Source organism: Martes martes, assembly GCF_963455335.1.
Source record: "Martes martes genome assembly, chromosome: 1".
Taxonomy (NCBI): Eukaryota; Metazoa; Chordata; class Mammalia; order Carnivora; family Mustelidae; genus Martes; species Martes martes.
Window position 1 is genome coordinate 195,834,568 of NC_137888.1, and position 23,703 is coordinate 195,858,270.

At 63.4% G+C, this 23,703-nt stretch overlaps 2 protein-coding genes across 6 annotated transcripts in view; one reads left to right on the plus strand and one right to left on the minus strand.

The window, feature by feature from the left end:
• Positions 1 to 8,696, plus strand: NT5DC2 (5'-nucleotidase domain containing 2). The gene is made up of 14 exons (XM_080823520.1): positions 1 to 288; positions 4,024 to 4,208; positions 4,344 to 4,418; positions 4,638 to 4,693; positions 4,801 to 4,894; positions 5,089 to 5,217; positions 5,326 to 5,386; positions 5,467 to 5,569; positions 5,682 to 5,783; positions 5,968 to 6,049; positions 7,791 to 7,877; positions 7,970 to 8,110; positions 8,194 to 8,258; positions 8,340 to 8,696. Exons 1-14 carry the CDS (start codon positions 57 to 59, stop codon positions 8,599 to 8,601), a joined length of 1,674 nt encoding a protein of 557 aa, XP_080679646.1. The 5' UTR covers positions 1 to 56; the 3' UTR covers positions 8,602 to 8,696.
• STAB1 (stabilin 1) overlaps positions 8,558 to 23,703 on the minus strand; it is a 27,131-nt gene continuing 11,985 nt past the window's right edge. For 2 of the 5 annotated variants that reach the window (XM_080823483.1, XM_080823482.1), the window contains exons 23-69: positions 23,104 to 23,290; positions 22,901 to 22,994; positions 22,629 to 22,787; positions 21,251 to 21,346; positions 20,546 to 20,641; positions 20,359 to 20,406; positions 20,051 to 20,181; positions 19,778 to 19,889; positions 19,296 to 19,373; positions 19,114 to 19,212; positions 18,883 to 18,981; positions 18,614 to 18,745; positions 18,340 to 18,468; positions 18,104 to 18,160; positions 17,727 to 17,810; positions 17,046 to 17,241; positions 16,849 to 16,944; positions 16,707 to 16,752; positions 16,543 to 16,619; positions 16,183 to 16,308; positions 15,926 to 15,999; positions 15,697 to 15,771; positions 15,339 to 15,461; positions 14,985 to 15,032; positions 14,463 to 14,540; positions 14,209 to 14,355; positions 13,603 to 13,743; positions 13,452 to 13,511; positions 12,910 to 13,086; positions 12,740 to 12,826; positions 12,507 to 12,656; positions 12,352 to 12,405; positions 12,069 to 12,270; positions 11,660 to 11,809; positions 11,454 to 11,558; positions 11,168 to 11,275; positions 10,875 to 11,068; positions 10,636 to 10,780; positions 10,422 to 10,555; positions 10,168 to 10,333; positions 9,970 to 10,079; positions 9,741 to 9,860; positions 9,506 to 9,655; positions 9,327 to 9,431; positions 9,076 to 9,222; positions 8,868 to 8,984; positions 8,558 to 8,782 (exon numbers count right to left, since the gene is read on the minus strand). In XM_080823483.1, the coding sequence (XP_080679609.1) occupies positions 8,726 to 8,782; positions 8,868 to 8,984; positions 9,076 to 9,222; positions 9,327 to 9,431; positions 9,506 to 9,655; positions 9,741 to 9,860; positions 9,970 to 10,079; positions 10,168 to 10,333; positions 10,422 to 10,555; positions 10,636 to 10,780; positions 10,875 to 11,068; positions 11,168 to 11,275; positions 11,454 to 11,558; positions 11,660 to 11,809; positions 12,069 to 12,270; positions 12,352 to 12,405; positions 12,507 to 12,656; positions 12,740 to 12,826; positions 12,910 to 13,086; positions 13,452 to 13,511; positions 13,603 to 13,743; positions 14,209 to 14,355; positions 14,463 to 14,540; positions 14,985 to 15,032; positions 15,339 to 15,461; positions 15,697 to 15,771; positions 15,926 to 15,999; positions 16,183 to 16,308; positions 16,543 to 16,619; positions 16,707 to 16,752; positions 16,849 to 16,944; positions 17,046 to 17,241; positions 17,727 to 17,810; positions 18,104 to 18,160; positions 18,340 to 18,468; positions 18,614 to 18,745; positions 18,883 to 18,981; positions 19,114 to 19,212; positions 19,296 to 19,373; positions 19,778 to 19,889; positions 20,051 to 20,181; positions 20,359 to 20,406; positions 20,546 to 20,641; positions 21,251 to 21,346; positions 22,629 to 22,787; positions 22,901 to 22,994; positions 23,104 to 23,290 (5,366 nt within the window). In that variant the 3' untranslated portion in view covers positions 8,558 to 8,725. Of the gene's footprint in view, positions 8,783 to 8,867; positions 8,985 to 9,075; positions 9,223 to 9,326; positions 9,432 to 9,505; positions 9,656 to 9,740; positions 9,861 to 9,969; positions 10,080 to 10,167; positions 10,334 to 10,421; positions 10,556 to 10,635; positions 10,781 to 10,874; positions 11,069 to 11,167; positions 11,276 to 11,453; positions 11,559 to 11,659; positions 11,810 to 12,068; positions 12,271 to 12,351; positions 12,409 to 12,506; positions 12,657 to 12,739; positions 12,827 to 12,909; positions 13,087 to 13,451; positions 13,512 to 13,602; positions 13,744 to 14,208; positions 14,356 to 14,462; positions 14,541 to 14,984; positions 15,033 to 15,338; positions 15,462 to 15,696; positions 15,772 to 15,925; positions 16,000 to 16,182; positions 16,309 to 16,542; positions 16,620 to 16,706; positions 16,753 to 16,848; positions 16,945 to 17,045; positions 17,242 to 17,726; positions 17,811 to 18,103; positions 18,161 to 18,339; positions 18,469 to 18,613; positions 18,746 to 18,882; positions 18,982 to 19,113; positions 19,213 to 19,295; positions 19,374 to 19,777; positions 19,890 to 20,050; positions 20,182 to 20,358; positions 20,407 to 20,545; positions 20,642 to 21,250; positions 21,347 to 22,628; positions 22,788 to 22,900; positions 22,995 to 23,103; positions 23,291 to 23,703 lie in introns of all 5 variants that reach the window. The other 3 variants (XM_080823481.1, XM_080823480.1, XR_013967953.1) reach the window with 2 other exon arrangements.

A 23,703-nucleotide genomic window follows, 5' to 3' on the forward strand; every position in this document is an offset into this window, starting at 1 on the left:
GGAGGGCGGCGGACTGGCCGACGGGCCGAGGGCTGCGCGGGCAGCGCGCGGCGGGCATGGCGGGTGCGGGGCTGCGGGCGGCCGCTCGGCGCTGGCTGCCGTGCAGGGGCCACGGCGGGCCGCGAGCCTCCTCGTCCACACCCTCCTGCCCTGGCTGCGGCCCCCCGGGTCCCGGCGCCCACTGCCCGGGCGCCCCGCGCTCCGCGCCCGCCCCGGCGCCCGCGGGCGGCGCCGAAGTCAGCGCGCACCTGTGGGCTCGTTACCAGGACATGCGGAGACTGGTGCACGGTGGGTGACCCGCAGCGCGACGGGCGCCGGGGGTGTATCCGCGCGGCGGCAGGCGCGCGTCCAGGCGACGGACAGACCGGCCGTCCCGGGCGCCGCTCTTTGGGGAAAGCGCGCTGGTGGCGCTCGCCAGGGTCCCGGAGCCCGAAGGCCTGGCAGCTCTTCGGTGGAGGCTCCAGCGGGTCGTCCCGGGGGCCTCTGGGGCCGCCCCGACGCCCGGAGGCAGGTGGGCCCACGGGAGGTTTGTTCCCTGGCTCCGTCTGCAGGAGCTCGGGGATCCCGAAGCGGCCTCCGGAATGCGGAGCCCCCACCGTCTTTCCTGGCGGTCCCGCCTGCAGGGAGGCTGCGGCGGAAATGCCCCCAACCCCTTGTTCTCTTAGGGGCCCTTAGTTGGGGCGGGAGCATCGGGGACAAAGCCAGCCGGCGGCGCTGCCGGACCTAAGAGGACGCCGCCTAGACTTTGCAGATACCTCTAGATTGCGACCGAGGTCGGGAGCACTGTCAGCCCAGGAGGGGAAGGTGTCTGTTGGAGAAAGGAGACCAAGCCGCCCCAGGGCCCTGGAGTCCACAAGGGTGGCGGCATCCTTGGCCAGAACACTTAACCTCCTGGCCAACCCCCACCCCCACAGCAAAATGGGCTGATGAGCCCTGAAGTCTCCCCGGGAGAGGCCAGGCTGCAGTGCCCTGATGAGGCGGGAGAGCTGAGAATGCTCTGTACATGTCCCCGTGTCTCCAGAGGCTCTGCCTCTGCGGCAGGCAGATGTGGTTTGGGCTTGACCCTATCACTGACCAGGGGGGGGTGTTCAGCGGGCCTCCCCCTCTCAGACCTTCAGTGGCCACAGCGTTAAACACAGCCCTGGGGCCACTGTCACAGGGTTGTGGTGGTGACTCAGAGGGAACCAGGCCAAGAAAGGGCAGGGAGCTTCCAGAGGAGCCCCCAAGGGTGATGCTGGTCTCATTGTCTGGTAAGACAAAGTGCCCTGTCTGGAAGAGTCCAGCTGAGGGAATGGGACTTCCACTCCAGCTGTGTGGAGAGCTGAACTGTGCTCACCTGAGATGCACAGGGCAGAATAGTTAAGACCCCTGAGGAACAGTGCTTCTGAAGCCCTTGGGCTTCACAGGACCCCACCCTGCACTGCCTCAGTGGAGAGGACAGGCCTGGGAGGCTGTTTAAGAAGAGGCGTTTGCTCTGGGTCTGGAGAAGACCTTCTGCAGAGCAGCCCGAGGAGCCTGACCGACTGGTAGGTGTGGGAGAGAACATAGTGAGGTCTTTTGGACTTTGTCACCCCAGGTGTGCCAGCATCTTCAGATCTCCACAGAGACACCTCTTGATCTGAAAGGGGTAAGGTCATTTCCAAGATGCCATGGTGAGCACCAGGATGAGCCAGACTTGCACCCCTGAGTCCTAACTCAACCCTCTTGAATGGGTTTTCTGGGTTAGATTCTGGGGACTGAGATACGCCTTGGGCTAACGCCTGTGGGCAAGACTTGGCCAGGGAGCCGGGCCCCAGACCACTGCCTCTCTACCAGTGTGGGGATGCTGGAAGGCTAGGCCTAGAGGGAGAGTAATTAAGGCAGGTGGACTGACCTGAATTTGAATCTCAGTAGCCTACTACTGGGTGGTTTGGAGCAAGTGACTTCACCTCCCTGAGCCTGTTTCTTCCTCTGGGTGGTGGATGAATAAGTGTGACCACCTGACAGGGCTGGAGTGAGGCCTGAACATGGTGAGCCTCTGAGGTACCCGGCGTGTGCACCCAGAAGCAGCTGGGGGGACGGCACCCACAGTGAGTCGTACAACTGCTGTGGGGAAGAGTCGGCCCTGGAGCCTGGGGCAGGAGTGGGGCAGGCTCAGAAGAGGAAAGGGGGAGGGTCTGCACAGTGAGCCCAATGAACCTGGGAGGCCAGTGCCCGTGAGGGGTACGTCTAGCTCACTGGGCCCCACGCACCACCGCAGCCCTCTGGAAAGGACTGGGGCCTTGTGGCCCCCAGAGCTATGGTTTCCTCAGTCCAGAAATCCAGTCAGGAGGGAAGGCCCCGTGGGCTGCTTCCCTACCCTGCTTTGTTCCTCAGAGGATCATCTGTCCCTGGGAACATCCTCAAGGACAGAGCCAAAAGCTGGCCATGGCCAGCACCGTGCCAACAAGGGGCCGCAGCACCAAGCAGATCCCTCCCTCCTGGAGGTCTCCTGGACATTGTACCAAGAGTCACCATTGGCACCCAGGAACTCAGGCCTGTGTGGAGAGCAAGGTCCAGGGTCCTAGTGACCTCAGGGGCATCTCAGAAGCAGCTCCCTGGAGAGTGGAGGTTGGCTGTGTCTCACGTGCGTCCAAGTGAGAAGTATTGTGTCTGCACCCACCAGTCTGAAACAGCTGCTCTCTGCCAGGCTTCTGTCGGCCTGGGGCCCCTAGCGGAACCAGCCACACTTGTTCCCACACCCACGCCCTGCACTGGGCTCCGAAGGAAAGGGGGTAGGGATGGAGCCTGTGTTCCGAGGGAGCCTCCAGGGCAAATGGTCGGAGTGTGGGAGCTCAGCAGTGTCTGTCTCTGAGCACAGACCGCTGCCAGGAATGCCGCACGGCCCAGGGCTTCTGCTTCAAGGCGATGCCTAGTTGTGGCTGAGACGGGAATTCCCTGGAGGCTTGAGCTGTTTGTGTGGGCCTCAGCCACAGGAATGGGGCTACCTGGAGCCCCTGCAGGACTGTGCCCTGTGTCCTAGTCTTGCCTGCCCCCCTCTCTGAGTGATGCAGGGGACTCCGGGACAGGGAGATGACAGGCTCCGGAGACACATCGCCCACGTAATCCTACATTTGCTGCAGGGGCAGAGCAGGAGTGCGGCACAGAGAACGTTCCCTGTGACCCTCTCAGTGATTCTGTAGGTTGGCATGATTTTGATTTCCCCTTTAAAGATAGGGGAACTGAGGCCCGGAAAGTGAGGTGACTTTTCTGAGGTCACAGCTGTGAGAAGGAGAGGTTGGCCTGGCCCATCTGACCCCAAAGCCGACGCCTTTTCTCCATCAACCTCCCCTACTGTACAGATGGGGAAACTGAGGCAGATGAGCCTGGGACCCCCTTCACCCTCATCTGCCTCCCTCAGAGCCTACTCCCTCAGTGTCCCACTCAACCCTCAGTAGCAGCCAGGGGCCTGGGATGGCTATGGCCACGTCCCCAGTGGGGAGAGGCCTGGTTACTTGCCCCACAACCCAACATCACACGTTCTGCCTGTCGTAATTAGCAATGTTCCCTGGCTCGAAACAGCAAATGTCATTACGTAGACTGGCGGGCAGCTAAAATCCAATTAGAGGGGCCACAAGCTGTGGCAGGTGCACCGAGCAGGGAGTGCGAGTGACAGAGGAGCTACCTAGTACCCCCCATTCCTGTCACGTCCCTCAGGCCCAGCTCAGGCTGCAGGCAAGGTGGAAAGTTCTGAGCATAGCCATGGCTCCAACGGGTTCACAGGAGCCTGGAGGAAACGGGCTCAGCGCACCTGCTGAGCTGCGGGCCCTGGTGTAACCCCAGCCGGGGCCTTGGCCCATTGCCAGCTCTGCCTTACCCCCAACCATGTGACTCCGGGCAGGTGGTCCCTCTGAGCCTCACTTTGACCATATGCAGCCTGGGGCTGAGATTACGCATCCTGCGTCGTTTCACAAGACTCCCGGGCCTGGGCACCTGGAAAGTGCTTGGTAACCATTTGCTGCTGCTGTGTTCACCTCCTCCTCATACTGCATCTCCTCCCTCTAGACCTCCTGCCCCCTGAGGTCTGTAGCCTCCTGAACCCAGCAGCCATCTACGCCAACAACGAGATCAGCCTGCGCGATGTCGAAGTCTATGGCTTCGACTATGACTACACACTGGCCCAGTATGCAGATGCGCTGCACCCCGAGATCTTCACTGCTGCCCGTGACATCCTGATTGAGCACTACAAGGTGAGGCTGGCCGGGCAGGTGGCTCCTGCGCTGGAGCGATCCCAGGCTGAGGCACGGGGCTCCCCTGAGGCGGCAGCCCCGCCAGAGGTCTGTGCTGATGCCGCTAGCTCAGCCTGGCCCACTTCCCCCCAACAGTACCCGGAGGGGATCCGAAAATATGACTATGACCCCAGCTTTGCCATCCGAGGCCTCCACTACGACATTCAGAAGGTGAGTGCCGAGGCCCCGGACCCCAGCAGCCCCTCTTGACGGGATGTGCGTTGGCAGTACTTCTTAGCCCCTGTCCTCTAAGGGGACTTCCTCTCGACGGGCACTTGATCCCCTCGGTACCTTCCCATCGGGGCTGCAGCCCAGAGGCTGGAAGAGGCTGTCCCAGGGCCAGTGCAGACCCCTTTCTCCCCACCCTTCCCACTCCTGTGGCGCTCCCAGAGCCTGCTGATGAAGATTGACGCCTTCCATTACGTGCAGCTGGGGACGGCCTACAGGTCAGTGCAGACTGCCCGGCCTCACCCTACTTCCCCTCCACCCCCAACTCTACCGGGGCCTCGGCTCTGGACTACTTTGGACCCATGATGTCTGCACACCCGCCCAGGGGCCTCCAGCCTGTGCCTGACGAGGAGGTGATCGATTTATACGGGGGCACCCAGCACATCCCACTGTACCAGATGAGCGGCTTCTACGGCAAGGTACACACTCCATGGGCCGTGGCCCCAGGCAGCCCGTGCAGTGATCTCACCGCAGGGGCCCGCTCCCTGGAGCGCTGGCCCTGACCCCCGCAGGCAGTGCCCACCCCAGTGTGGTGAGCCAGATTCAGAGCCTGTGGCCTCCAGAGCTGGGGGCCGAGGCCAGGGGCTTGCTGAGGCGGTGGTCCCCTCTGCAGGGTCCCTCCATCAAGCAGTTCATGGACATCTTCTCACTGCCGGAGATGGCGCTGCTGTCCTGCGTGGTAGACCACTTCCTGGGTCACGGCCTAGAGTTTGACCAGGCACACCTCTACAAGGACGTGACGGTGAGGACCTGTGGCCTGCCTCAGGGTGGCAGGGAAGGTAAAGTTGGCCACGGCAGGGCCCGCTTCCTAGGCTCTGCTACAGCCTCACTGTCCCTCCACTGCCCCCAGGATGCCATTCGAGACGTGCACGTGAAGGGCCTCATGTACCAGTGGATCGAGCGGGATATGGGTAAGGGTGGGCCATAGCCCCTTCTGCGGATTCCTGGGCAGGGCGCTGGGTTGGCCCTCACAGACCCATGTCCCCATTAGAGAAGTACATCCTGAGAGGGGACGAGACGTTCGCTGTCCTGAGCCGCCTGGTGGCACATGGGAAGCAGCTGTTCCTCATCACCAACAGCCCCTTCAGCTTCGTGTGAGCCGCCTGGGTGGGGAGGAGGGGTCGGACGGGCTGCGGGAGGGGCCTCTGGCCCCCTCCACTCCCCTGCTGCCTGTCCCACCTCTGCCCTCCCTCTGCCTCTGCCCAGGGACAAGGGGATGCGGCACATGGTGGGCCCCGACTGGCGTCAGCTCTTCGATGTGGTCATTGTCCAGGCAGACAAACCCAGCTTCTTCACCGACCGGCGCAAGTATGGGCCTCGCTGGGGTGATGGGGCCAGGGCGTGGGAACCGGCCTTTGCCCGGCACCCTGCGTGCTTGGGGTGGGGGCACCCCCTTGTCAGCACATGGCCAGTGGAGATGGTGCCTGCCCCCCCACTCCTGCCCCACACTGGAAATCCAGCCCTTTACCACCCCCACCCCGTCCCGCACCAGGCCTTTCCGAAAACTCGATGAGAAGGGCTCCTTGCACTGGGACCGCATCACCAGCCTGGAGAAGGGCAAAATCTATCGGCAGGTGAGTGCCATGTGGGTGGCCTCCCCCTGGCCCCAGGTTCCGGAGGGGGCAGCTGCACAGCCTCCTGGGCCCTGCCACACCCCGACACACCTGCCGTGCCTCTGCCCCCTCGCACTGTGTCCCGGGGTACCAGGGAACGGCTATGAGGGCACAGGCCTGGTCAGGCTGCCTGCGTTGGAGTTTCAGGTTTACTGCTCATTAGCAGAAGGAGTCTGGACGAGTCATTTGGCCTCTCTGTGCCATGCTTTTCCTCATCCATAGAAGAGGTAGGGTGTAAACAAACCAAGAAAAGTGTTCTCCTGAATTATGGTACAAAGCCCTCACATTAGCCAGGCATTTACTGAAAGTTCCCTAGACGATCAGCGGCACTGTTACTTGGGGCTTACCACCCTGCTACGGCCAGACCATCTGTAGGAGCAACTCACGGGCCTTCGGGGGAGACCCCTTTTCCTAGCTGGTGTCTAGGAAGATGAGAAGGGGGCCTAGTGCCGGGGTTGGGTGGCAATTAAGGAGCAGGATTAAGGCATTTAGTCCTGGATGGAATGCGGAAATCCTGGCTGAGCTGGTCTCCTTGAGGGTGAAGGTCCGGGGGGTTGGGGGGGCGGGGCGGCCAGCTTGGGGTATCCAGAGCCGAGGCCTGACCTGCAGGCAGTACTCCTAGCCCTGTGGCCCCCAGCTCTCCATGGTTCCTTTGGGCTCCGGCTCTCTCCCTTGGCTCCTTTGTCTCAGCATCTTAGCTAAGCCTGAGGTGGGTCACATACCTTTGTGGGGAACATGGGACTTTTTCTCCTTTGGCAGCTTTTAGCCTTTTCTTTATGCCTGATGATCTGAAGTTTCACTGTGTGTGTGTGTGTGTGTGTGTACGTGCGTGCACGTATGCACACACGCACGCCCTGGATCCTGCTTGCTTCTCGTCTTTGTGCTCCCTCCCTGGCTCCCTTTGCGGGAACCCCAGGCTCCATCTTGCCTGACGCAGCACCTGGCCCTCAAGATTCTCTCTTGGTGCGGGGCCCCTCTTCAGCACACACCCCCTCCTACCTGACTGCCCACCTGAGCTGAATTCAGCAATGGAGCCTTTGGCCACCACCTGTGTCGCCATGGCTCACTTCTCCTGGCCGCTTGCAGCACGGGCTGCCGCGGTACCGACTCCTTTGTGCCCAGTGTGAATTCTGCCCATTGCTGGGCTGTGGGCTCCAGGCACCTGCCTCAGCGGCTGCTGCACTTCCTACTCTGGGCCCCCTGCCCCATTTTCTGCTCTCCCGAGAGCCTCCTCTATTGTGTTTAAGCCTGACTGCCTTCATCTCTTCTCTGGCTCTGGAGCCGGCGGGGCAGATGGCTCTGCAGTGAGCTCGGCCGGGTCCCTCCGGGCTCTGGCCTGGGAGGACAGGAAGGGCCGCAGGGCCATGGGCTTGCTGCTGTGGTTTGTTTCCCACAGCGTGGGATCCCTGGGGCGGGTGTGAGGCCACAGGGAGGGGAGGCCCTGGAGGTGCGGGGCACCGTGCCAGGCCCACAGGAGACTTTCCTGGGGCAGGCAGGCCCCCTTCCCAACTGTGAGGGGAGGAGACCAGGGCCAGAGCCCCGGGTCAGTGAGGCCATGGGAAAGGGCAGCTGGGCGTCCAGCTGGAGGGGCCTCGCTGCCTCTGGGGATTTGTGAGGGGCGGTGGAGGACAGGGCGGGGTTCTGGCAGCCCCACGGGAGCCCCCAGTACACTGTGCTCAGTGGTACCCCCCATTCTCCGCAGGGAAACCTGTACGACTTCCTGCGCCTGACAGAATGGCGTGGGCCCCGTGTACTCTACTTTGGAGACCACCTGTACAGTGACCTGGCGGTGAGCGGGCAAGGCTGGGCCCCGGGAGGAGAGAGGGAGGGAGGGACCCTCTGCTCGTCACTGCTGAGCCCTGCCTCCACCCTGCACGGCAGGACCTCATGCTGCGGCACGGCTGGCGCACGGGGGCCATCATCCCCGAGCTGGAGCGTGAGATCCGCATCATCAACACGGAGCAGTACATGCACTCGCTGACGTGGCAGCAGGCGCTCACGGGGCTGCTGGAGCGCATGCAGGTGGGGGGGTGGGGCAGGGGCGGGGCGGGGGGAGGGCAGGGCTGCCGCCCGGGCACACCCCAGCACCCCCTGGTCTTCCACAGACGTACCAGGACGCTGAATCACAGCAGGTGCTGGCGGCCTGGCTGAAGGAGCGGCAGGAGCTGAGGTGGGCCGTGGGGGGTGCAGGAAGGGCTTCCCCACGCCGCAGCTCCTGGGCCCCCTCGAGTGCCCTGTGTCTCCCCCACAGGTGCATCACCAAGGCCCTGTTCAACGCCCAGTTCGGGAGCATCTTCCGCACCTTCCACAACCCCACCTACTTCTCCCGGCGCCTCGTGCGCTTCTCAGACCTCTACATGGCCTCCCTCAGCTGTCTCCTCAACTACCGCGTGGACTTCACCTTCTACCCACGCCGCACGCCCCTGCAGCACGAGGCGCCGCTCTGGATGGACCAGCTGTGCACCGGCTGCATGAAGACACCCTTTCTCGGCGACATGGCCCACATCCGCTGAGGGCGCCTTTATTGTCCAGAGCAGGTCCTCCCCCCTCCTGCCCTGTCCACACTGGGCCTCGGTCCAAGGCGGGCAATAAAAGCCGTCTCCCTCTCGCTCATGCCTCTGCTCGGCCCCGGCCGCCTCACTTGACCGCGAGGATCCTCTGGGTGTCGGGGAAGTCGTCCTCCAGCAGTGAGTCCTGGGGGTGGGGAGAGGACCCTTTGTGGCTGGGCCAAAACCAGGCCTCGGGCCCCTTTCTACTGCCCCTCAGCCCCCACACTCACATCAAAGGGCTCGCAGAAGGCATCGTGGCTGCCAAAGACTGGGTTGGGGACAGAGACCAGGGTTGGGCTGGTCCCTTCCTGCCACGGGGTAAAGTCCTCCTCAGCATCATCTTCTGCCTGAGAAGAGAGGTGTGGTGAGGGACCTCGAGGAAGGTCAATGGACCCAGGCACCCCCAGCCCCTTCCCCTCCCCCCCAACATGGCCCTACCTGGAAGGCGGAGAAGCCAAAGCCTGTGGCTTTCCCTCGAGCACGGAGGTAGAAGGCTCCGGCCACGACACCAACCAGTGCTCCGGCCGCTACCACAGCCCCCATGCCTGCCGCCACCGATGGAGCCTCAGGGGCCACCACCGCCCGCTGCAAATAAGGAGAGCGTCAAGGCCAGGCAGACCAGGGCTTTCCACTAACCCCCTTGCTGTTCTGCTATCCCCACCCCCCACCCGGGTCCATCACCTACTCACAGGCTGTAGGGGTGCCAGAAGGGGCCTGGCCAGAGCGTGGATGATGCCATTGAATGCCATGATGTCCCACACGACAACATGGCTAACCACAACTGCCCCTGGGGCCTGTAGGAAGACCAGAGTCAGGCCTAGTAGGTGACGGCTAGGGCCTGCGGGGGAGGTGCGGTGGCCAGACTCACCACAGGGGCCCCAGAACTGTTGTCTGGGCCCACAGCACTAAAGACGAGGCTGAGGCCCGAGTGGGCAGGGAGCACAGTGTGCTGGCTGGCATTGGTGCTAAGGAAGGTGGCATTGGAGGCGTGCAGCTCCAGGTCAGGGCCACTCAGCGTCTGTGGGCGAAGCAAGGTTATCAGCCCAGGGCAGCCGGAGGTACCGGCATTGGGCCTGGCTCTGCCCACAGCCCCTGCCAGTTACCATGTTGTCCAGGAAGCCTTCATTGACAGGAACAAAGAGTGTCTTGTAGGTGAGTTCATCATCCAGGAAGTCCAGGAAGTCGAGACCTCGCGGGGTGGCATTGGCATAGCCCAGCAGCATCTGGGAAGGGGGGGAGATAGGACTGTGGGCAGGCTCCCTCCCCCGGGACCCCAGCAACCCCCCCCCCAACCGCCACCACCCTTAGCCCTAAGGCCAGGCCCCTGCACACCCCATAGAAGGTGGAGAAGTTGGCGGTGGCAGCCAGGACATCAAGCAGCTTCCCGTTGCACATGCTTGTCCCATCCCCCACAAAGCCACGGCGGCACCGGCAGGCCACGTCTGCAGGGAAGGTGGTTCAGGGGGTCAGTGGGAAGGGGCCGAGCCAGGGCATGGCAGGGGGTGGGGGTCTGGGCAGGGGGCACTGCACCTAGCTCACGGTAGCAGTAGGCGTCCCAGCACTCCGAGCGGTTCTCCCGGGCGCCCAGGCTGATGACACCCACCTGGCCACCGCCACAGTCGGCCGCAGGGAAGACGACCGGGTGGGCTGCCGAGCCGTTGGCCAGCCAGCCCACAAGGCACAGGTGGAAGCCCAGCTGTAGGGGAAGGAGGGGGTCCTGAGACCTCAGGCCCAACCCGAGGGGCCCCCACAGGCTGGGCTCCAGACCCCTGGGTCCCACACACCTTCTGGGCAGCAGAGAGCTGAGGGAGAGAAGCAAGAACAGCTCCCTGGGCCCCACAGGCCGCCTCGGCCTCTGAGAAGTTCAGGCCATATGGACCACTGGGGGCCTGGAGGTGGAAGACCCCGGCCTGCTTCTCTGCAGAAGGGAGGGACACGTGATCAGCCCGGCGGCACCAAGGGCAAGCAGGGCCACTGGGGGCAGGCAGGGAGGCACACCCTGGAAGTGGAGGTCCGTGCACATGGCATCCACATGGCAGGGTGGTGGCTGGCCCAGGCAGCGGTCCACGGGTGGCTCCGGCTCCTCCAGACACTGCAGTCCGTCACCCACGTAGCCGGCATGGCACACACAACGCCGCGTGTTCTGGGGCGGGAGAACGGGCGGGTGCTCTTCAGGAACCTGGGAGGCTGCGCTGTGGAGCCTCCCCGCCCTGCAGCTCGGCTCCCCGGCGGCTCACTGGGCCAGTGTTCAAGCAGTCGGCGTGCTCGTTGCAGCCCCCGCGCCGGCCGTCTGCACAGGGGTCGCGGGCCCGGCAGCTCCAGCCATCGCCCTCGTAGGCAGGCAGGCAGGCGCAGGTGACCATGGTGCCCACTTGGCTGCAGTTGGCGTGCTCGCTGCAGCCACCATGCCCATCCTGGCACAAGTCCACCACTGGGGACAGGGAGAGAGTGGCAGGACTAGGGGACAGGAGGGGACAGGAGGGGCCAGGGCTGGAGGGGCTCCCGTCTCGCATCCCACCTCCGTGCTCACCTGTGCATGTGCGTCCATCCCCTTCATAGCCCAGGCCGCACTCACAGCTGTTGTTTGCACGGCACGCGGCCTGGGGTGCGCAGGGTGGGGTACACACGGGCTGCAGCTCTGTCCCCCAGGGCCCACCCCACACATCCAAGTGAGAAGCTGCCCTCGTGGAGGTCCCCCTGGCCCCCCTCCCACCCACCCTTCAGTGCCTCAGCCTGAGCGTGCAGTCAGGACACACGCCGGTGTTGGCAGACAGGTATAAGCATGCAGGGTGGGCACAGATGCCAAGAGCACTCACTCAGCTGCACCTCACAGCTTGGGCCTGTCCAGCCCTCGTCGCAGAAGCAGGAGCCGGAGCCCCCCAGGCCCTCATCACAGCGCCCATGAGAGGAGCAGCGGCAGGCTGGGGAGAGGGACGGGCAGGAGGATGGAGTCGGTGCGGGGGCCCCAGGGCTCAGAGGGCAGAGTAGAATGGGGCAGGGTTGGGGGGGCAGGACAGCCCACCTTGGCACTGGGGCCCAAAGGCCCCCGGGGCACAGAGTTCACACGCCGTCCCTGTAAACCTTGCGTGGCACTGACACTGCCCACTGCCACTCATGCCGTCCATGCACACACCATGGCCGCTGCAGGGGCTGCCAGCACCACCAGGGCAAGCTAGCAGGTGGGGGAAAAAAGGGATGGGGATCTCCTCAGGACCCCCTACGACACGTAGCCCCAGACTGGCCACACTGCCCGTCCTGCACCTGGGACAGTCAAGCCCCTTTCAGAAGCCGCACCACCCCCCAAGCAGAATCCTAGATGCCGCACCCAGTGTTCTCTCCTGCTAAAATCCCCTCACCACCCACACTTGCCCCCCCACCACCACCCCAACACCTGTTCTCCAGAGTAGTACCTGCAGCCTCAGGACCCTCACCTCGGCACTCACTGCCGTAGTGACCAGGGCAACAGCTGGGTTTCCAGGTGGTGGTGACGCAGTTGCGGTGGCAGCCCCTGCCCAGGCCTTGGGGCTGGCCCCAGAGGCTGGACCGGGCCCAAATGCTGCGCAGTGCCAAGGAGTGCAGTGGAGGGGATGTCCAGAACTTTGAGTAGTATCGCCAGCAGGTCTCGGGGCTGCCCTGGGCCAAGAGGAATCAAACAGTCTGAGCTTGGTGGTCTCTGGGCCCTACCTGAACTCCACCCAGCTCCCAGGGCCTCACCTGCTCCTGTGAGCCCTCAGGACAAGGCGGTTCCAGCCCACAAATGCTGCAAATCTTCTGGAAAGAACAGAAGCCAACAGCAAAATCAGATGGATGGATGGGACAGGTCAGCTAGGGTCCCTGCCTGTCCACCTCTGACCTATGACCTCTCTCACCAGCCGCAGCGGCCGAGTCTCAAAGCGGTCACAGCGGGCACCAAGGCCAGGTGGCTCCAACAGCTGGTCGATGCCATAGGCCAGGCCACCCTCAAAGGGCAGGTGCCGCTGCACGATGCGGGCATCCTCCTCCCCCACTGTGAGCTCACCCTGCAGGCAGAGGAAGGAGAGTGCATGGGGTCACAGGTGCATCACAGGCCCCCACTTCCAGAGCCCCTGCTTCCCAGACTCACCGGCCGGGCACCACTGCAGGAGAAGGAGATGGGGGTCCCATGCATTGTGCGGAGTGGGCCCAGGTTGGGCAGGTCAGATGCCAAGGCCTGAGAAGATGGAGCTATGGTTAGAGCTGAGTGGACAGGCTGGGTGGCAGGCAGCGGGGACCAAGGACTGGGGGGACACCCACCTCAATGTTGCGGATCACGTGGCCCCGCAGGATGGCTGCCAACTTGTCACGGTGGTCTTCGTGGTATAGCCAGGCCTGGCGGTCGGCCGGCAGGGCCTGCAGGGCAGAGTCTGTGGGCCACAGCATGGTGAGGGGCCTATGCGATGCATCCTGAAGCAGGGGCAGGAGGCCAGCCGCCTGGCAAGGGTTAGCAGAGGTGTGACAGTCAGAAACTGGGGGCCGGAGGTAAGGGGCTGGACCACAGAGTCCAGGAAGAGGCTCCAGGGACCCAGGTGGCCCTCCCGCCAGCTGCCTTCTTCTGTAGCATCCCAGGCAGACGCACATGGACATACATGCAGGGATAAACTTGCACACCCCTCGACTATTCTCAGGTCCGTGGGCACACAGAAGCACACCCTGTGCTCACACAGGGGCTCAGACGGCATGTGCGCACACGAGGCACAGGGTTACACACAGAGGAGCGTGCAGACAGGTGAACATACACAGTCAACTCGCACACGGCCAGGCACACGGCCACAAATGCCCGCACGTGGGAGCAGTACCTTCACAAGGCTGCTAAAGATCTTGTAACCAAAGTCCTCGGCCGCAGCGGTGACGTTTCTCTGCAGGAAAGCACCCGGGAGCCTTGAGGTCAGACAGGGAGGGAGCACAGGAGGCCCCTGGCAAGCTCCCAGGCCTGTGTCCAGGTCATACCCGCAGGGCAGGGGCAGCGTCAGGCTCCCAGTGTAGCACGTCAGGAGGCAGCAGGACCCGGTCGATAAAGTGCAGGACGCCGTTCACGGCCTCCTGGTCGCTGCTCACCACCCTTGCGAAGTCATTAACATAGATGCTGCCCTGGAGGCCAGGCGGAACAGAAGGAAGCCAGTTGGTGGGGGCTCTCAGAGTCTGAGGGGGCGGAGCCCCAGCTGGGGGCCGGGCCCCCAGTGGGCCTGCACTGGGCGAGGCTTGGGGCAGAAGGTGGGCGGGGCCAAGACAGCAGGGAACCACCACCCACCGCCTGGCTGACCCGGTGGGGTTGCGGGAAGAGTGAGCACCGACACAGGGCTAGGCTCAGAAGTCCTCAGCCGGAGGACAGGCCCTCGGTGGTGGGCACGGTCCAGAGATGGACTCATTTATCTCCCTCTCACTAAACCCCGTCCCGGCCCAGGGGAAGTAAGAGGGTCTTCAATGTGCAGGGATAGGGCTCAGGTGCACGCAGGCAGGGCTTGAAAGCTGCCGCTGAGTCTGAGTCCCGGCTCTGCGGGGTGGTCAGGGTGGGGGCGGACCAACGTAGAGTAGAGGGTAGGGGCCTGGGCCCACCTCTCTCTCGTGGATGCGGAGCGGGTGCCCCGAGAGCGTGGTGACATAGCCTTCCTCCAGCAGCTCCTGACTGCTCAGCCGCCGGCAGCCGACCACGTGGTAGCGGAACACGAGCTGACGATGGGCGCGAATCCGAGCCAGCTCATCCTGGAGTGGGAATCATGAGGGTAGAAGGAGGCCTCGATTGCTGTCCCTGCCCATACCCACTCCTGCCCCACAGGGCCCATCCCTTCCCAGGGGGAGGGTTGCTTTACCTGAGACAGGTTGGTCATTAGGTCTGCTCGAGGCACAAAAATTGTGAAAGGCCCATCACCCTTGAGCTCCTTGTATTCCTGTGGGGAGGCAGTAACAGCTTAAGTAGAAGAGGGGCAACTTGTGACCACCTCGGGGCATCTGTGGATCCTCCAGGAAAGACCTGGACTCTTGGGGTCACCTGGGTGGCTCAGTCAGTTAAGCCTCTGCCTTTGGATCAGGTCATGATCCCAGGGTCCTGGGATCGAGCCCCACATCATCAGGCTCCCTACGCCGTGGGGAGTCTGCTTCTCCCTCTGCCTCTATCTGCACCCTCCCCCACCCAGCTTGTGCTCTCTCTTGCTCACTCACTCTCTCTCAAATAAATAAAATATTAAAAAAAAAAAAAAAGACTTGGACTCTGAGAGACCAGAACAGCCAGCCCGCTAACCAAATGAGAACATGGAGGCCCAGAGACCGGTGGGATATGCAGATCAGAGAGGACTAGGCTGGACCGAAGAATTCGAAGCCAGCTGGTCACTTACCAGGAGGTGGAGGCTGAAGAATGAGGCATGCCTGTCCCGAAGGAGCTCCTGGGGGGGGCGAGGATCAGCTCAGATTTTGGGTGGCCCCCATTCAGGGCCTGGTGCCTGTCCCAGCACCTGCGGCCCAAGGTCTGGCCAAGGCAGAGATGAGGAAAGGAAAGCCGGGGGTCTGAGCTGGGGTCAGGATTTGTTTCATGGATCATAGCTGGGTCAGGCCCAGGTGGAGTCAGGGGGTCAAGGTCATGGTCAAGGCCAGGAACAGGATCAAATCTGGGGTCTTAACCAAAATCATGGGTCAGGCCCAAGGGGGTCACAGCCAAGACTGGGTCAGGGGTCCAATTTGGGCACCATTACCAAGCCGACTCGGGCGCGGCAGGTGAAGCCATCGCCCACGGTGTGGGCCGCGTCACAGGTGCACGTCCTCTGGCCATCCCCTGCACCTTTACACACGGCATAGGGACTGCAGCCTCCATTATTCTGACGTGGGGACAGGAGAGAGACAGGGTTGGCCCCATCCAACCCCGGGTAAGGGACCATGAAGACTCCTGACCAACCCCCAAAGCCCTGTTTGCTACTGAGCAGTCAGATTCAAGCTTGTGGGAGGGTGGCTCAGCCTTCAGAGGAGGCCCCTAGGACTCTGACGGGGGCAAGAAGGCCTGGTTCCCGCCTCAGTCCCCTTCCCCTGTGAAATGAGGTGGAGCTGGGTCCTGACCTGGGAGCAAGGATCCAGGAGGACGCAGGTCCGGATGCCATCCCCGCTGTAACCCTCACGGCAGCTGCAGGAGACCTGTCCCACATCCTGATCAGTGCGGCTGCGCTGGAAGCCAAGAGCAGACCAGCACCCCGGACAGAAAGAGTACCTCCTCCCCAGCCTGGTCTGTGGGGGGCCCCACCCTCTGAGGGAAAGGCACAGCCCCAGTGTCCGCATCTGTTGTGCTGACCTGCTGGGGGCCTGTGGGGATACAGTCAGCATGGACGTGGCAACCCCCGTGGCGGATGAGACAGCCGTTGGCTTCTGCAGGAGGAGACACTGGGATGAGAGGTGGCCCTGGGTAGCCCTTTCATTCAACGGTGCCTTCAGTGGCTCACTGCCATGCTCTCCGTGCCCCCCATGGGTCCCTCAGCCTCTCCTGGCCTTACAACCCTGAAGCCAGAGCCCTAGCCCCATGTCTGCCCAGGGTGGGGGAACCAGCCTCACCCTGGCACAGCTCCCCATCTCCTGTGTAGCCATCGTGGCAGGTGCACGTCCGCTGCCCAGGGGCCACCTTGGTGCAGTTGGCGTGGAGGGAGCACCCCCCGTGGTTGTGCGCACAGGGGTCCACCTCTGGGGGCAGAGGATCCCAGAGAGTTGTGAGGAGCGGGCACAGGGACAGCGTGGGCATAGGGGAGGAGGGCAGGTGAGAAAGGAAGAGGTCAGAGGGAAGAGTGAGACCCGTGATGGGACCTGGATGGAAACTAGCCCCACAAGGACTGGAGAGAGCTCTGCAGGGAAAGTGTCAGGGTGAAATTACATGGAAAATCTCAGGGTGCATGCCCAGAACATTCCACGGGACCCAACCTGAACAGTAGCTGCCGTTGCCGGAGTATCCCGCAGCGCAGACACAGGCTGGGGCCGCCGCCGAGTCCTGTATGCAGCTGGGAGGGACGGTGTTAGCCCAGCCTGGGCCGCGCCTGACCCCAGGGGCCCTACCCGCCCACCAGCCTGAGGCTGAGCTCACTCACTTGGCATTGGGGTCGCACTTCTTTGGGCATTGAGGGCCAGTGATCTCTGGGAAGGGAGGGGGCAGGAAGAAGGTTCTGGTCATTTGGACCTGGGAACCACCTCCCCAGGAGTCACCTGCCTCTCCCCCTTGAGGCTACTCACTCTGGTCACAGCGGGGGCCCTGCCAGCCCACATTACAGACACAGCTGCCGTCCCCTTGAAGTCCCTCCTGGCACAGGCCGTGGGCACAGTCACAGACTGGGAGTGAGACAAGGGAGGACAGGAGTTGCCCAGTGCCTCCACCCTGCCCTGACTGGGCTGTCTCCATGCCTCTGTCCTCTGCCCTCCCCGGGGCTCACCTCCGGCACAGTTGGGCCCATAGCGGCCCAGCTCACACATCTCGCAGGCGGTTCCGTGGAAGCCCTCATGACAGCGACACTCCCCGCTGCCCAGGAGCCTGTCCTGGCACTGCCCATGGCCCGAGCACACGCCACCCTGACCCCCTGGGCATGGCTCACACAGTGTGCCAAAAAAGCCGGGGCAGCAGTCGGGCACCTGTGGGGAGGGGGCGGGGAGAGGCCCGGCACAGGCCAGGTGCGGGGAAGAGGGAAATGAGGGGGCGGTGGGGACAGGCCGCAAAGCCAGACAATGAAGCAAGCAGGAACCGGGGAAATGGAGAATGTCTTCTATGACCCTCTCCGTGGCAGGGGTGAAGAAAGGGAGCCTCGGGCCAGGGACAGATGTGTTGAATCCCGCAGCGAGGGATAATGCTAGGCCCACAGTTTCCCCTGGGTCCTGTTTGATGGTGTCCAGGCCGAGCTCCTTTTCCCTCCCCCATCCCCACTCCCGGGGGTGTGGCCACAGACAGTGGCCCCACTGACCTCAGACCTCTCTCTCTGGGCCCTCGCTCCACTGGGCTCAGCCTAGTCCCAGCCCTGATCTCTACCCTTGAAATCGAGTCTGGGGTCCTCCCTGGGCCTGCACTCCCACCCCCCCCCTTTATGGTCAGACTCGGGGGTGTTGGGTCCTCCTAGGCAAACCTGGATCCTCTTGGCACATGTGTAAGAGCAGCCCCGGGAGAAGGAGGAGCCGGACTTGTAGACACAGATCTTCTTGGGGGTGTCCTGAAAACGGGGACAGGCGGGAGGGCTGAGCCTGCTGCTTGGGTAGCGGCGAGGCAGTGGACGGGAAGACAGGCAGACAGCTACCAGCGGATGAACAGGATGGCAGATGAGGGAGGGATGGAGGCAGGAGGCCGACCTGGGCCCAGGCATCCCCAGCCTCAAGGAGACAAGGAGCAGCCCTGGCTGTTCTATCCCCCACAACTGGGCCAGCCAGCTGGGTCCCACATGGGGTGGGGGGGACAGGGGACACCTGCATGCAGAGCAGAAAGCACGGCTTAAGCCCCTGTCCTTACCTCCAGCTGAAAGCCCTGAGTGCAGCGGAATCTTCTGGAGCAGTTTACACATTTCTCCTGGGGAGGTTGGGGGAAGTCAGGTGGTCTTGGGGTGGGGCCCCCAAGCCCACCTTCCTTCCTCTCCCACCCTGACCTAGTGCCCCTCCCTGGCAGCCAGGCCAGCCAGCGCCTCCCAGCTCTGAACCCCCTCAACTCTTCTCCCCACACCCCGCCAGCCCCGGGCCTCGGCCTCTTACCCGCAGGGACTCAGCGTGGCTGTGCAGACAGCGGCTTGAGCCCACGGTCAGGACCCCCGCCAGGCCAAACAGTGAGCGGCCAGGGGCCTCCAGCACCGGGCCTTCGAGCAGCACATGGTTCACCTCGGGCTGCAGAGTGTGGGGGGAGGCTGAGTCCACCTCCCAACACTGCCACCCCCGCCATCGGGCTGGCGGGGGGCAGGGAGGGGGTCTCCCGGGACAGTTAGTGTCTGGAGCAGAGGTTGCAGACTCCCAGCCTGCCACCCCCACAGACCTGGCCACTATGGTTGTAGAAGACGAGCCAGTGGGCCGGGCCCAGGAGCGAGTTGCGGTGTCCCCCTCTCTGCAGGGTCTCCACGGAGAGTGCCTCCCCCAGGATCACGTGGTGCCGCACGGTGTCTGCGTCCTGGCCGGGAAGCCGGATGGAGAAGCTCGGGGGCTCCGGGGACAGCCGAGGGCCCAGGACTGTCCCTTGGCCATGGGATGGGATGGTCACTCGGGGTTTCCCCTCCCCCTGCAGCGGCCCCACCCCGGGGCCCTCACCATGCTGCTGCTGTTGCCACTGGCCTCCAGAGAGCGGTTGGTGGGCACGAAGATGGTATAGGCCGTGGCGGCCTCAATCTGGGGCACCAGCTTGTGATGCTAAGGGCAAGGGGCCGGGGTCAATGATGGGCCTCATTGTCCTCGGGCCGGTCCCTGGAGCCAGCTGTCTCCCTTCAGGCCTGGAGCCATGCACCCCAAGAGGGCACACCCCCTCTCTCCTCTGTTGCTCACCTGCAGCAGCTCCCGGAAGAGGCGGAAAGCGGGCACCAGGTCCAGCTGCTGCAGCAGCCCCGGCACAGGCAGCACGTCCCCCCTTGGAGGCAGTAAGACCTGCCGTGGGGAGCCCCGGGCTGGTCAGCACACCAGCGCCCCTCAGTCTAGATGCCTCCCCGCACAGACCCCTCTGGCCGTACCTGGCTGAGGACATGTAGGACACCGTTGGTGGCGAGGAGATCAGCCACATCCACGCTGGCATTGTGCACCCATACCCTCTGGAAAGCAGCAAGCAGAACTCAGCCAGGGGTAGGCACAGGCAGACACTTGGGAGTCGGCATGGTACCGACAGAGTCTGCCAGGCATGCGGGCCTCTGAGGGCAGCCCCCAGCCCAGGCCGGACCCCCTCAGAATCAAGCACGGCTGTCCTGATCCACACCTGGGCCCATGCACAAGAGGGACAGGCGAGCACATGCAGACACAGATACGCAGGCGACACCTGGCAGGGATGGTCACTGCTGACGCAAGGACACAGTTCTGAGGACCCCATCTGCTGGCCCTGGGCAGGTCCATGGGACTTCAAGCTCAGTCCCCGGGGCCCTGGTCTGGGAAGCTGGGGGCCTGGAGGTCCTCCTCCCATGCCCCGCACGGCCCCCTCTGCCACCCAGGATTCACCACGTACCCCACTGATGTTGTGAATCTCCCAGCGCGTGTTAGGGCTCAAGGTGGCCACATCCCGCCCACCCAGCCGGGCCAGCTCCTCCTCAGAGAAGGCCCCCTGGAGAAAATGGGCCCTGTGGGGAGTGGAACCAGGTTAGTGTCACCGACAGAGACCTCTGAGACTGGGCTCTACCCCAAGAGGTGGATATAAGCTGGGATGAGTGCCTCTGGGGAGGGGCGGGCTCTCGCACAGAAGGCTCTTCCCCACCCCGGCCCCCCTGCCCCGGCTGCCCACCTGACCAGCTGCGGCAGCGCCCTTGGCTGCAGCCAGAACGCCTGGTCCTCGGGGCTCAGCCTACGGATGGCGGACTCGGAGGGCACCAGGGCTGTGACTCGGCTGCCGGTGGGAAGAGTGATGCCAGCACTCTGTGCGTGTGGTGACAAGGGACGGGAGGAGTGATGAAGGCGGCTACTTGAAACTGCTTGCTCCCAGCCTCCAGGCCTGCCCCCACCTCCAGCTCTTGGAGATTTTACATGGCACCTCTGCATCCAGGGAGGCTTCCTGGATTTGAGCCCCAACCCCAGTATTCTGCCCTGTCCTACCTTGATCCACTGGTAGAAGACGGAGAAGTGGGCATTTGCTTCCAGCTCCTAAGGGGAGAGAAAGAGCTGAGGTCATCTGTCTGGGGACAAATCCAAGGCCCTTCCTCACCAGGACCCCGAGTACTGTCCTTTCCCACCTGAGGCACATGAAAGGACTCCCCCTACCCAAGCATAGGGACCCACTCACCCGGAAGATGTCTCCGTAGCAGCTGAAGCCATCACCCCCATAGCCAGTGGGGCACGTGCAGACCCTCTGACCTCCCCCCACTGCCCGGCAAGTGGCCTGGGGTGAGGGTGGAGCAAAGAGACAGGGGCCTCCATTCAGCACGCAGATGGCAAGCTGGACCGCACCCAGCCTACATCTCACCCTTCTCGCCTATCCTCCTGCCGTTTGTCTTGCCACCTGGCCCCACTGTCTGTCTGTCCAGCCAGCCAGTCTAGATTCATGTTGCTCCCTTGGTTTGCATGGTCCTGCTCTCCAAGCTCACTAAGCATTTGACATGAGTTACCCCACCACATCATGACAGATGGGTTGGCAAAGCCCAGGGCAGGGGAGCACCCAGGAGGAGAGGCCTGCACTGATAGCAGGAGGAGCTAGCCAGCAGGCCTTCTGGAACGCACAGGCAGAGGTGCAGTGGTATTAAGGCAGATGAGGTCAGGGTAGCCACAGGAGCATGAAGTGCAGAAGGGGCTGGCGACAGGAGGCAGGGCAAGGGCTGGGGCCTGAACAAGGAATGGAAGCCCCACCCTGTGGGAAGGGGTGACAGGGTCTAGACTTGGGGCTTAGAGAGATTCCAATCCTGGCCATGGACAGGGACACCCACAGAGTGGACCAGAGCCAAGGCCCACCGAGAGAGCCTCCCCCAGGCCCCGGGCCCCCTCAGCCCCTCACCAGATCATGGCAGCCACCGTTGCCCGCCCGACAGGGGTCAATAGGACTGCACTCGTAGCCATCCCCGGCGAACCCCAGCTTACAGGTGCACCGGCTCTGGAGAGGTTGGGAGCAGAGGGTCTCAGCTCGCCAGGGGCGGCCACCCTCTCCTCCACTGCTCCCCTGCTCTCTGTGGGCTTTGTCCCCTGGGGAGGCCTGCTCAGACCTGAGGAGCATCTCCCAGACCCCTCCATGGAGACTCCTGCTCCAGACCAGGAGCCCGAGGCGCTGAGGGGAGCCTGGCTCTTGGGAGGAGTCCCGAGAAGGGACCGCGTTGGCAGGGAATCATCTGAGGAGACTTGGTACCCCTCTGCTCTCAGGCCTGAGAGAGGCCAGCAGCGTGTGGCAAGTGGGCAGGAGTCTCGGAGGCTGGTCCCAGGGATGGTGGCACATACCCACCCCTGACGCTGCCACCCCACTCTGAGCCTTCCCTCTCAATGCCCGTGTTCGGGACTCATCCCCACTGCAGCTGAGTGACCGGCGACACTCCCAGGTCCCAGTCACCCTCATCTGCAAGTTTGGGGGCATCTCAACCTGTTTATTCTAGTCCTTGGCTCTGCGCTTTAGAACTAAGCAGCTCCTCGTGGAGCTGGGGGTGCTGGCCCTCGTGGCCAGCAGGGCGCTAAGCACCGAGGCCCCGGAGGTAGGGGGGGTGCAGCCATCGCGGGGCAGGTCCCTGCTCACGCTGGCCCCGAGCCAGGCCTGGCTTCCCCGTCGGCATATTAGACACGTGAGTGCCACCAGATGCTTGGGGTCACGGCCGACCTGCCTCACGAGAAAGCTCCAGAGGCTGAGACCCTGTGGCTGGAGTCTGAGGCTGCCGACTCCGCAGCTGGACTTCCAGGAGTCTAGAAGGTTCGGGGATGTCACTCCCCCAGGGCCGGAGTCTCCTGCTTTGCTCAGCACCACATTCCTAAGTCTAGAACAGGGACAAGCATGCCAGGTACCCCGTGGGAACCTGATGAGGGAAGGAAGGAACTAGTTGTCAGAAGACAGTGGCTCTGAAGCCAGGTAGAGCGGAGGACTCATGGCCCCGGTTACAAGAGTCCTCATCCCTGAGGAACCGGAGCCACAGCCTTCTGCCGTGGAACCAGCAGCCTGGGGCTGGCAGTGGCACATGACTTCGGCCCCAGCCTTGTTGTCTCCCGCACACGCTGGCTGCTTCTGGACCTGAACACACGACCTTTCAGACCTGGGTTCTCACTGAGACCCCAAGCTGGAGTTCTCGGAGTGGCTGCTCCTGGAACCAGACTGGGAGGGGTGAGAGTCCCCTGGAACCAATACCCCCCCCACACCCTGCCCCTGACGCCTCGAGCCTCCCCCCCACCCCAAGCCTCACCTGTCCGGGGCCCACGTAGCTGCAGAGAGCGTCGGTGTGACAGCCGCCTCTCGCATCCAGCTCGCACTCGTCGATGGCCACACAGACGCGGCCGTCCCCGCTCCAGCCTTTGTGGCATGTGCAGTGGTGGGTGCCCCGGGCCCCAGGGACACACTCGGCCTATGACAGCCATGGTTGTGACCCGGGGCTGCAAGGTGGAGGGCTGAGGGAAGGGGGGTCCCCCTCTACCCCGCCCCCGGTCAGGACTTCAGGAAGGGGCCCCTGAGACTGACATTTTCCGAGCAGCCACCACGGTCTGGGTTGGAGCAGGGGTTGCTGGGCGTGCAGGAAAAGCCGTCACCCTCAAAGCCATCGAGACAGACACACCTGTGGCAGGTGAACAAAGGGCCCCCCATGAGCCTCTGGAAGAGGCCAACGGCTGAACAAACCGACACGCACGGTCAGGGACAGGGCAGAGAGGAAAAGCGACACTCACCTGGGGACGCCCCCCTGGCGGATGCAGCGGGCATGCTGGTGGCAGTTCTGGGCCTGCTCCACGGGCCCACAGCTTCCTGCGGACTCATTACAGAAGCGGCCGCTGAAGCCTGGAGCACATGTGCCCTGCTGACACACACCCCCGCTGCCCGGACGGTTGTCGCAGAGCCCGTGGACACAGCCGCAGTCTGCAGGGAGGATATGGGAAAGGGAAAGGTGAGGCAGGGGCAGGGCTGACAGGGAGCCAGGATGTGGCAGAGGGGCGGCTGGGAACGGGGAGGACGGCCACCAGTGCAGAAGACTTCAGGGTCACCAAATCAGGGGCCACCCCATACTCGGTGGACAGGCAGGGGAAATGCAAGGGGATAGCAGCCATTCATTGCTATCAGTCACCCCATTCTAGCTGTCCTGTCCCTAACACCACCATCCACGGTTCTTCCATGTGTCTGACCTGAATCCTGCCTGCTTTGGATTAAACCACAGCTCTCATCCTGGCATGGGGGAAGGAGACATCATCTATTTTTGTTCTCAAATCCTCCTCCCCTCCCTCTGGCTTTCACCCTTCCTCCTGGGGATCCATTTCCCTTCTTGGGGGTCCCCA